The 12,722-nt window shown below is 37.9% G+C and overlaps 2 protein-coding genes across 2 annotated transcripts; both read left to right on the forward strand.

Moving 5' to 3' along the window:
- The first annotated feature begins 278 nt into the window (after positions 1-278).
- On the forward strand, positions 279-3,264 carry LOC128855088 (uncharacterized). The gene has a single exon (XM_054089700.1). The coding sequence runs from the start codon at positions 319-321 to the stop codon at positions 2,197-2,199; it is 1,881 nt and encodes a 626-aa protein (XP_053945675.1). The 5' UTR covers positions 279-318; the 3' UTR covers positions 2,200-3,264.
- Positions 3,265-8,727: 5,463 nt separating this feature from the next.
- LOC128871784 (rhoGEF domain-containing protein gxcJ-like) lies at positions 8,728-9,732 on the forward strand. The gene has a single exon (XM_054113855.1). It carries the CDS (start codon positions 8,728-8,730, stop codon positions 9,730-9,732), a length of 1,005 nt encoding a protein of 334 aa, XP_053969830.1.
- The last annotated feature ends 2,990 nt before the right edge of the window (positions 9,733-12,722 follow it).

The raw sequence follows: 12,722 nt of genomic DNA on the forward strand, positions 1-12,722 counted from the left end.
TCAAATTCAATTCCCTTAGTACTTGTTAGATTTGAGTCATGTAAATGCTGGTTGGGATTACTTAGCACAGAACAGAAAATTAAATATTAAACACTTAAACAATAACAACAACGCCTACAAGCGGAATAAATACATACGAGTATCTACCAACAAAAGTAATATGTAATCTCGGCCATAACACCGCAGCGTCAATAAGTGTCTGCTGCAGCAGCCAGCCGACCAACTTATTACCTTCAATCGATTCTGAGTGCACGACAACTGTTCAGTTGAGTTTTCAATTCTCGCGTAGACGGTTGTTTTTTGGTATCGTATGTCAAGATGCTAAACGGAAAATTCTATACGGGTTTGCCACCAAATATGATTGAACGCGGCAGTACCCAACGCAATCGCCTGCAATCAAGTATTTTCTGGCCTGATGACACCAAAGTCGATTCGGCGTTGGAGACGCGCGTCAAACGACGTAACAGCTTACAAATTGCACAAGCCGAACGCCCACAACTTCGCATGCAATCATCGGTGAGCGGTAGTGGCGATGCAGATGTGAATACAAAACACTTATTCCAAAAAGAATTTTCAAAATCATCAATTGAATTTCTGGATAATCTATGCGATGAAATAAAACCAAGAAAGCCATTGCTTTTCAGAGGCAACAGGAGCGCTAGTAGTGAGGTAACAGCTAAGCCGACAGCTCTGAAATTGCCACTGCCGGAGAATGTGGTGAATACGGGTTACACCACCGCCAAGAAAAAACAAGCCTTCACATCGAAAATCGAATTCTACGACTATGCGGGTGATGAGTTAAATAATCGCAATAATTTGAGACGCGCAAAAATGGATATGAACGATAAGAAGGAGATGGAGCGGAATACGAAGAACAGTCCGAAGTTGCAAGTGAAAAACAATATGCACAGTTTGAGCACGAACGAAAAGCTGTATCCCGCAGAACGCCGTGAGAAAGTTGAGATAGAGAGAATGAAGAATACCAATTTTAAGGATGATGTTGAAATAGCACACAAAAATAATATGTACGACGAGGTGGATGACAGAGAATATGGCCGATATGCGGGCAGAGGATTTGATGAAGAATTCGAAGATAGTGGCAGAGATTTGTTGGCAAATAAGACAAACTTGCGATTGCGCGAGAAACGTCTTAGAGACGAACGCTTGCGTGAGCTGAACTATTTGGAAAGTAGAAGAACTGTGAGTCCTGAGCACAGTTATAGGCGTGAGCATCGTTTTCGTGAGGCTTACGAAGATGACTATGAGTTGCCCGATTATGCACCCAGCGCACGGTATGGTGTGGCAGTGCGACGCTCCAATAGTGTCGGACGTTTTACGAGTCCACCTAAACGTATACTAAGAAATCCCATAAGAGAACGTAGATATAACAGTGACTATGGCCATGATGGCTATAGAAACAGTGAAGTTAATAGAGGCAATGACCGCTACAGGGATAATAAAATACGCAACAACAGAGATTTCAACGATGCAGATGCTGATGCCGATGTGGATTATATAGAGGGTTGCATGAGGAATGCGCGCATTCGTACATCACCAAAAAAGCATGTCACCTATAGCGATGACACCTACTCGCACGATGATGAAATGCCAAGTCAGTCACAACGACCTCTGGCGAAGAGCGAGTCGTCGCAAAACCGCGCACCGCCACATATGCGCACCGGAAGCGGCCAGCTACGACATTACAATAGCGAAATTGATTTCGTGGAGGATGCTAATGAAGCGTTGGAGGAAAAATTTATGGAAAACGACATGCGCGGTAATGTAACAACAATCAAGCCATTAAATGTCGGCAGCAGTTACATTGCTAAAAGTAATAATAGAGTTGAAGAGCGCAACAGTTTGGCTAATAAAATAAATAACAACAAGAATGCGAACTACAATAATACGACAAGTAGACTCAATAATCAAACAATCGCGTCAGCTGCACGGAAAATCACACCAAAAATGCCAAATGTCGTAACAACAAAGCAAAGCGCCGACACAACAACGAACGGAGCTGTGGAAGCTGCTGAAGCGGTGGGAACTGATGTGAAAAAACATTTGCGCAGCAGTCTCTGCCTTCACAATGGCGAGATTATAGCTAGCGATGACGGCGGTGCGACGTCTGCAAAAGCACCCACGCGCAATGCGCGCAGCACAGCGACGCGTCAGCGCGTTAGTGTGGGTCTGCCCGATTAATAATCTGAGTTGTACTCGGCGCGATGGCGCAGCTGAACGCGCAGTTGTAATTTAAAGTTTATTACTGCAAACTGCTTACACATCTACATGTGTATGTATACATTGGTGTGGAGTACCGCGGGCATAGTGAATGGCTAAAACGTTGCACCCCCAAAGGCGCGCGCCCGCTATTACATTGAACGTAATAATCCTAATACATATAATACTATCTGAGCCAAGTAGTAGTGGTTTTTGTTTTTGTTTTTGCCTTAACATGTATTGAATTTAAGTGGAAAATTAACAAAGTGACTTTAAGTATTGCACATGCAAATTAATTTTTTTTTCTTTTAATTCAAACACATGTGCTAGCACATATGTGCACATCTAAGTATGTATGCTTCAGTACATATGTATACTACATACATACTTATACATTCATATATTCAAAACAAAGTATATGAATGAACAAAAATGAGGTTTGGTTGTGTTTGTTTGGAACTCAACTTTTTTATGGAGTTGCGCGATGTTGAAGAATGAAGTCATGTATGGCGCAACCTACACAGAATTCAAAGAGCACTCACTTGTAAATAGTTGTATGTAAAAATACTACACCAATATGTTAATAATTTTGATGCTGTTCTTAACTCTCAGTTTAATTGATTACACATATGTACATACACACAACAATGTGGCCAAAAACAAATAATCGTTTAAATCGTATTTTGAGTATCGAATTGTGTTTTGGTTTGTTGTTTCTTGTTTCATTTTGCACTGGCTGATGTGCATAGCTGTATTGGGCGCGCTGAAGGCTACATTCCACTAATTTGTATATTCAAATTTTTATTTTACAGTATAGCTAACAAAATTTACCTAAAGTTTTTCGATTAGAACGCAAAATTCATGGTCCAACACAAATTTATTATAATAAATGATACGATATAGTATATATAAATGTGTTGACTGTAACTTAGGAAGGTATTAGTCCAGATTCTTGGCCGCGGCCTTGCTTGCCTCATAGGAAGTAGACAGGCCGTATCAGCAGTATCTTTTATATAGCTGACATTTAAATTAATCAAACATTTTACTGAGATTTACGATCAAGTAATTGTAATATTAAACACTTTTTCAACCAGACAAAATAAATCTTCACACAAATATTTATAATTTATTAAACTTTTTTTTCAAAATTTTGTTTATGGTTCTTGAATGCCTGCTCAGAAAAATATGGTATTGCTTTTAATTTGTAATAAATCTACATGCATACATATGTACATATGTGTGCTTTAAAGTACAGTAGTGTTTCAATGTAACGAATGCCGATGTAACGAACATTTTTTCTAAACAAATGGTTGACTCAATACAATGAATATTAGAAAATATTAGAACTCGATTTACGAGTACTTTGCGTTTTAATTATTTTTGATTGTTTTACAAAAGAAAAAATCAACTGCATGTGCGGTTTAAAACTCCAGTATTTCTTGGTACCGATTTCTTACATATTTTTGCTAATTTCTTACTCTGTTCATTGAAGAGAATATGAGTGCTAAAAATAAAATGTCTAGTGATTTATTTGAATGAGGAGGAAGTTGATACCATAGAAGTTGTAGCTGGACTAAATTCAAAGCATACTGGTGCCATTAACTGCTTTGCGAAATGCATCAAATGATTTGAAGAAAATAATGTGTAGCAATCAACAATTTTTGACCACCGTAGCCAAATGAGTTGGGGTGTGATTACCATTCGGAAGTGCAAGGGTTTGAGTCGTCGTGCATGAAACACTAAATGAGAGAAAAAGTTGTTTCTAAAAGCGATCGCCACTCGGCAAACAATGGCGAACCTCCGTGTGTATTTTTGCTATGAAAAATCCTCCTTATAAAAAAACCATCTGCAGTTCCGAAGCAGCGTAAATGTAAGAGGTGTTATTTTGGTATTCAAAGAAAAATGTTATTTTTTAATATAAGTGATCGGATGTTTACTTCATTATAAAGACGAAGGTATGCCGTTAATAGTGGAAAATAACATGAAGCAAGTGACCACCACGACCACGCGTACACGACAATATCCTTTTTACGGAATTTTACACAACCGAATTGCAAAGTGGCTGCCCTATGTCCTCGATAGCCTAACGAATTCCATCTTTGAAGTCTTGAATCGACCCTGGGCTGTTAACCTTTCTCTTTCACATGGCCACAAAGAAAAAAGTCAGAAGATGTGAAATCACAAGATCTCGGTGGCCAATTGTGATCACCTCTTCGAGAGATAACATGGGCCGGAAACTTTTCCCGTAAAATATCAATGGTTTCGTTGCTTTTGTGGCACGTAGCGCTGTCTTGTTGAAAATAAACGTTGTCCAGATCAATACCATCCAATTCCGGTGATTCCCCTGTAACACCTGTTATTGGAAAACCCTATACTATAGAACAACATCAACACGTACTCTACAAATACGAGCAGGCCAATCACCCAATAAAGCGTGTAAGCGGTAAATAATATATATACATATATAAGTAAACATTTTTCATTGAGAAACTTATATTAAAGAGCGCTCTATCTCAAAATGTTTCATCTTCAAAAACAGTCGAGCATATCAGACTTCTTTTCCACGAAATGAAACCGCAGAACTTGAAAATTTCTGTATGGAATTCTAGCATTAGCGCCTTTACTAAGTTTTTTGTTTATATAACTACCTAAGTATGGAACTTTTTATAACAAACCGAATAAATGTTATTAGCAAGTGTATATATTTACAAAACTTTTGCTTCCAAAATAATTAATTTTTGGTTCAAAGAACGGTGCTGACATTCTGTCTTTCGTTGTACCTCAGTACCAGTGTGTGTTGAAAGACAAAAATGTTACATTACTATTTTTAATATTACGTATTAACTGATATCAATGTTAATTTTATATTAAGGCGAAATAAACCTACAAAAAAATATTTAATAAAAATCTAACAAAAATAACCCAAAAACTTTTCTTTTTTAATCCAGGTACCGTGAAAACCCCCTATTATTTTCTTGCTGTTATCTGCAATGTGTAGGATTGGATTCTTGAAGTTAAATTCGAAAGGTCCAAGTCTCTATAAACTTTCATGCCGTCTTTAAAATGCAAATAGTTTCGACGAAAAGGTTTTTCATGTCATAAAAGCACTCAAAGTTTATCATTGCTTCCTATTAGAAAAATAGTTTTAATTTCATGCTCCACGCTTGATAGAGGAATTCATAAGTTTAAAATTTCAATATTTCTTAACTCAGTTCTTTAATAGATTCATACCTCGGGTTTTTTCTTTTCAAGACATAGATAACTAAAAGTTAGCCAATGAAAAGTTAAGGTTTTACAAATTGTCACAAGTTGAAGCCCACATTCCCACATATACTATGCGATTTGATACAAAAGGCTTGTATATGTGTGTAAAGTCTGTCCACGGAATGTGTGCCAGTATCAAATCAAGCGTAGAGAAAGGCAATACATTGCCTATTCGCGATACGAGAAACTTTTTTCTACTTGACAAGAAATTGGCCGAAGACGCAAAATTTCCGCTGATTCTCTCTGTCCTATACGTCTGTATCACCGGAACGCACCGGTTTCATACATATCTAGCCAAGGACTGTTGCTTCTGCAGAATTTTCCAAAGCCTCATGTAGAATATTTTATGGTGTGAGAATAAAAACATTTTCTAACAAGAACTGGAAGAGCAAATCGTCTATTAAATATATTATAAATAGTGGCACGTTAAGTTTTTAGGCTTGCAACTGTTGATTTTTTCTTAAGTTGACATAATATTCTTTATGCATCAGAAGTTTAGTTTATATAAGGTGGCGCAAATTTAATCATCCGATTTTTTTTAATAACTTATTTACTAAATAAAAAAATGGTTTTGAGCCATGGAAATGCTACTTGTCGTAACTTATTTGAAAAACTAAATGAAAATTCAATGCTTTTGTTTGGTCAAAACTACGAACAAAAATCGCACTATTTACAATAATATTTTCTGTCCTAGCTTTGATAAATTTGTTGGCATTTTCGAGAAATTACCTGAAGTTAGAAAGTAACCATTTCCTGGATTCAAATTATGAATAAAAATAATTAAAAAAAATTATAATTTTTATTTTATATTATTTTTTTGGAATTTATCTATCAGTTTCACACAAAAAAAAAATATTTAGTTAAATTTATTTTTTTGAAACTGATATACAAATTTTCTACATATTTATTTATTTCATATCATTATTACAGGTTATTTTTCTTTTTAATGATATCAGAATTCCCCTCTTTGAACATAATATTTTATAGAATTTTTCATTAAAAATTTGTTAGTTTAAAATATTGCATCGTAACCTGATCGTACAAATCTAAGGATCGTCACTAGCAATACAATACAGGTAGGCCTAGACAACACTGATCAGTGGTGCGAATTGGATGGTCTTTCGGTGAATCCTATAAAAAGTACATTGGTACTTTTCACCAGTAAACGCAATACGGAAGGTTTGTTACTACCCACTCTGAAAAGAGTAACACTGCAACTATCTTCTGAGTCAAATACTTAGGGGTAATCCTGGATTTTAAGTTGACCTGGAAGACGCTCGTCGTGCAGAAGGTCTCTCGAATACTAACAGTCTTCCGGCATTTTAAGAGGCACGACATGGGGTCTTCAGTCTGTGTCAAAAGAAAAAAACCGGTTTTTTTCTTGTAACTTCAAGATATATTACGTTCTGCTTTTTGCTGCGTAATAGTCTCAAGGGCTACGATGTCAGTACTAACTCAGGTTAGTGCAATGAAGGAGGTGAACATATCCTATGGTCCCATATCATCAAAACCACTGCTCTCAGAAACACACATTGAGAAACAAGAAAACAAGAAAATGGCGTCACAGTATTGGACAGGCCTTCCCAGTCCCCGGACGCCAATTCCACTGAAAATGTGGAGGGAATTATGAAAACGCACCAGGCCGGAAGGCCAGCCCGTGATTTAAAGCAACTCGTGCGTCAAAACTGGTCCTGTTTGTCGACGAGCTACGCAAAAAAGCTGGTTCAAAGCATGAAGAAGACGCCAGGCTATACTCGACAACGATGAAGATTACACGGCTTATTGAGTAATGGCGACTGGCAGTTTTGTACATAATTTCATGTAAACAAGTTTTTAATTATATATCTTTTATACTTCATGAATAATCGCGGTTCCTTTTTTCTGAACTACAGAGAAGTGTGTGCTTGGGTATCACAGGTGCTATGAGTACGACATCTGGCGATGCCCGAAAGGAAGCAATGAAGACGGCGTACATACTCAAGTCAAACCCAGCGTTGGTAGCGGATCTGTATGGTACTTAGACGAAGACAGTAAGTACTCCTACGGTACAGGGCAGATAGCTACAGTATTCTTAACGGAAGTCTATGCCATCTTAAATGTAGACATTAAATGTCGACATTGGTCGGTGAATGTAAGACAAAACTGAACAGTGTTGCAAAACACAAAAAAGTTTGTCTTACGAGTATTTGGGTGCCTGGACACTACGGTATTACAGGGAAGGAGTTGGCTGATAAACTGACTCTGCACGCACACCACTGGGCCCTGAACCCTTCCTAGGGGTGAATCCTGCATCGCTTCAATTACGGATTGACGACTTCATGAGGTCTACCCATAGAAGGCATTGGTCTGAGTTGGGCTTCTGCAGAGTAGCTAAGTGCTTTGTGAATGAACCGAACAGGAAATTAACGACCTTTATCCTAAAACTTAGCAGAAAGGACTTTAGAGCAGTGGTAGGTGTAATCCCAGGGCACAACGCCTGTGATCAGCATATGGCTACCATGGGAATCAGCGACGACCCAATATGCCTGTCTTGTCGTAAAAACTCTGTAGCTGTCCGGCGTTCTCTAGAACCAGACTTAGGCTGTTGGGGTGGGACGTTCTGAACATAGATAAAGTTCATACTCTTCCTCTTCCGAATCTCTTAAGATTCATCAATGAATCCAAAGATTCGCGGAAGAGAGACTTCCAACCAATTGGCCCGTCTTACCATCCATATAATATCTGTCCTCAGTCATCGACTGACACTTAAAGCGTACGGTTGTGCTCAGCAGTGGTATCGGTCTTTTTCTTTTGCGTTATATTCGTGAGTGTATTTTCTTTTCTAGCGACTTTTCTTTTCTTTTGGTAAGAAAATCTTATTATAAGTGCTTTCTGTGGTGGTAAAAAAATTAAATGTCCCTCCAGGGACCTCCTCTTGGAGATAACAGGTTCGCCCTGTTATCAACAAGCCCAAAACCAAAGAGAAAAAAGGCGCAAACAATCACCAGAGAAATATTCCCTTCTCTCCCTTTAATTAAAAAGGACAACCCTAAATACCTTGTGGCTAGCGCAATAAACACAAATAAACAACTAAATAAATATTCATGTTTTGCCGTACACAAGGCTTTAAAGAATATCTCAACGGAGAAAATAGAAATTTCAAGTCTCAGAGACGGCAGCCTTCTTCTGTTTGTTAAAAACGATCTAGTTGCAAAAAAATTTCTCGCCACAACTAAACTAATTGGAGTTTGCGATGTGAAAATCGAAATGCACAACAATCTTAATCACTCTAAGGGCACTATTTATGCGCCTTGTCTAAATGATGTTCCGGAAACAGAAATAGTGGAAAATTTAAGTGATCAAGGTGTTGTCTCAGCATACAAATTCCTTAAACGTTATGATGGCCAAACTGTTGCTAGTGGAGTCGTATTGCTCACATTCGACTTGTATCAGCTCCCAGAAAAACTGGAAGTCTCATGGTACACTACCAAAGTCAGACCTTACTTCCCGAACCCGATGAGGTGTAAAAGTTGTCAAATCCTTGGGCACACAACTAAACGTTGTAACAAAACCCCAGTATGCGACTCATGTGCACTTCCACCTCACACGCCAACTCCATGCTCACGTACTTTTTGCGCAAATTGCTCAGGCGATCATGCTGCCTCCAGTAAATCATGCCCAAAATTCGTTCAAATGAAGCAAATAATTACAATAAAAACTGAAAAGAAATGCAGCATGCGCGAGGCTATTAGAATACATAAAATGCAAATACCCCCCACTCTTAATGAATCTTCACCCTCTTTCTCTAATATAACCAAAAATACCTGCAGTAATCCACAAAACAATATAAACACAACAAATGCAACTAATCACCAAGCAGAACAAACCTCCAGAAACCCCAACAATTTAAATATCATCAAAACAAATAATACCACAAAAGGAAGTAACAAAAATACAATAAATACATCATTCAAGCCGGCATCACCTACTCCCACTGTTTACACTCTTCTACCCTCCACCAGCAATAATAACAATAGTAACCCACAAACCAAGCAAATATTTTCTACTACCAACAATGCTAACTCAGCAAACATAAACGCAAATGAATATAACGCGAATATCGATAGCACTGTTGACTGCGTACATAATAATTCAGTCGATTACTACAACACAAATCCAACTATTTTCTCCTTCCTTTCTCAACTTTCCCAGCTTCCCACCCACCCTCTTCCACCTGTTATTACAGAAAGCCCACCCCAAAAAGAAGAATAGATGATACAAATAATACAATGGAATATTAATGGACTACTTAATAACTACATAGATTTAAATATACTAATTAATGAATTCAACCCGGCGATTGTCGCACTGCAAGAAACACATATTCCATCCAATAAAACAACATACGCACCTAATAAATATAATAGCTATTTCCACAATTTGCCTCAAAATACCTTGTGTAAGCAAGGAATCGCTTTCTTTATAAAAAAATGCTTAAATCATAAAATAATTCCTATTTCATCTAATATATCCTGCCTAGCTATCGAGATTGATATAGGAAGAAAAATCACTTTAATTAATTTTTATATTCCTCCCTGCCAAAATTTTACTTACAAAGAGCTTACTGATATAATTACCAAATTTTCCACCCCAATTATAGTCCTAGGCGATTTCAATGCCTGGAGCCCATTGTGGGGCTCCGAGCATTCCAATAGAAGAGGAAATACTATTGAAGATTTAATTTTGACCCAAAATCTCATTGTCTTGAACGATGGCCTACCCACACACTTTTCCACACACCAAACCTTCACCCATCCTGATATCATTCTTGCATCCAGTTCTATAGCTCCCAGCCTTTCTTCTCGTACATTGGACGAACTCCACAACAGCGACCATTTCCCGCTTATAACATCCTTTTCCATCCCTGATTGGTACGAAGTCAAGCCGATATCAAAATTTTTAACGGGAAAAGCTGACTGGAAAAAATTTCATTCCTTATCCATAACCCTAACAAACACTAAAGCGGTTTCAAAAAACATCAACGCAGAAGCTGCCAATATTAAAACAATAATTCGTTCGGCAGCCCACCTCTCAATACCACAAACAAATACAAGAAAATTTTCCGCCAAACTACCATACTGGTCCAATCTACTTACCATCTTAAGAAATAGCAGGCAAAAACTGTGGTCCAAATACAAGTACCACATGAACGATACCAACCTCGCTAATTATAAAAAAGCGAACGCTGTTTTCAGAAAAGAGCTTAAATCAATTTATAATGAACAAGGGCCAATCTACGCTCCACCAGATATCGCTGAAGAATTTGCTAAATCCTGGTCGACCTACTCCCACGACTCCAATTTTCATTCCGCCTTCAACTCGCAAAAAAATCTCACCCTACCTGAAAATTACTCCAACCCATACCCTTCAATTGAAGCTTCGCTCATAGAATCCCAAATTTCTCAACATGAATTCGACTCCACGATCTCAAAAATGACAGGAAAGTCACCCGGCTTGGATAAAATATCCTATGAAATACTAAAAAACCTACCCAGCATCCTCAAAATCCGACTCCTGAATCTTTACAATGATATTTTCAATGCTGGAATCTTTCCTCAAGAATGGAAAACTGCTTTAATTGTCCCTATCCCTAAACCTAATAAACCCTCTACCCTCATTACGAACTTAGACCTATCTCCTTACTCCCGTGCATGTCCAAAATCCTTGAGAAGATCATTTCCGTCCGAATTCTGTGGTTCGCTAAAGCAAAGGGACTTCTTAGTTCCAACCAATTTGGCTTCCAAAAAGGCATAGGAGTGACCGAGTCGCTTTTATACTTTGAACATTTCGCATCCTCGGCATTAGCGTCAGGTAATCACGTTTCCGTATTAAGTTTAGACTTCGAGAAAGCATTCGATAGAATCGGCATTCATGTTATTCTTAACCAACTCAAGCGCTGGAAAATCGGAAACAAAATATATAAATTCGTTAAATCCTTTTTAAGTAATCGCAAGTTTTCAGTCAGTGTTAATAATTGTAAATCACAGGCTCGTAGACTCTTTAATGGTATACCACAAGGTTCACCTCTCTCAGTAACATTGTTCACAATAGCTTTCAATGAAATTAGTTCAATTATCGCCTCTAATGCCGAGGTGGAACATGTTATATATGCTGATGATGTTTTAATATTTTCCAAATTAAAAAACCTTAACGAAGTCACTTATATTTTCCTGAACATTTTAAACAGTATAAGCAAATGGTCAGAAATATCAGGCGCTAACATCTCAGCAAATAAATGCGCTACTTTTCATATATGTAGAAAACGTAAATGTTGCTTCCCCAGTTTGTCCTTTTCCAATGTACTAATCCCACATTCTAACACACTAAGGATTTTAGGCTTAACATTCGACAAAAAACTTACATATAAAGAACATTGTAAAGCCATTAGAATAAGCTTATTTTTAAGGCTTAACATAATTAAGTTTTTATCTTCTAAGCATTCCCACGTTCATCCACACACACTTGCTAACGTAACAAAGGCCTTACTGTTATCCAAAATCGATTTTGGACTTTGTATTTACGGTCACTGTGCCAAAGAAAATATCAAACTACTAAATGCTCCTTACCATGCGGCAGCTAGAAGGAGTATCCGCGCGTTTCCAACATCACCAACAAAAGCTGTTCTTGCAGAAGCAGGATTACCGGATATACCACACAGAGTCAACCGCAACACAATAATGCTCCTACCCAAGCTTCTTCACTGCAGAAATAAAATATTACTTGGACTAGTCAACTCAGCGAAGCAACAACATAAAAATATCCGCAAACCGTCCACCATACAACGTTGTGTTGAACTAATGCACAAACTGAATGTCACATCAGATGCGATTTTGCCACCAATCCCAGTTTTCCCACCAGGCTTGAATCCAAAAATTAGTTTTATCGCGGATTTGCTGAAATTCCCCAAAGAGTCTACCTCCTCTAATGAATACGTCCAACATTTTAATGAAATCGTTGCTCCTTTAAGAAACGAATGGGAGTTCGTTTATACCGATGGATCTAAAACAGAGACCAATACATCGTTTGCAGTCACAAACCAGCTTGGTGTCACAATTTCAGTCGGGGCTTTACCTTCCTACTGCTCAGTATTCACAGCGGAAGCAGCTGCATTGCTTGAAGCGGTAGTTTACACCTCCAACAAAGGCGGAAAATTCATTATTTGCAGCGATAGTAAATCCGTAATGGACGCTATATTGAACCAC

Source organism: Anastrepha ludens, chromosome 2 (assembly GCF_028408465.1).
Source record: "Anastrepha ludens isolate Willacy chromosome 2, idAnaLude1.1, whole genome shotgun sequence".
NCBI classification, from domain to species: domain Eukaryota; kingdom Metazoa; phylum Arthropoda; class Insecta; order Diptera; family Tephritidae; genus Anastrepha; species Anastrepha ludens.

Bases quoted from the DNA above. Each gene is read 5' to 3' on its own strand.
- LOC128855088 (XM_054089700.1), top strand. From the start codon at position 319: ATGCTAAACGGAAAATTCTATACGGGTTTGCCACCAAATATGATTGAA.
- LOC128871784 (XM_054113855.1), top strand. From the start codon at position 8,728: ATGCACAACAATCTTAATCACTCTAAGGGCACTATTTATGCGCCTTGT.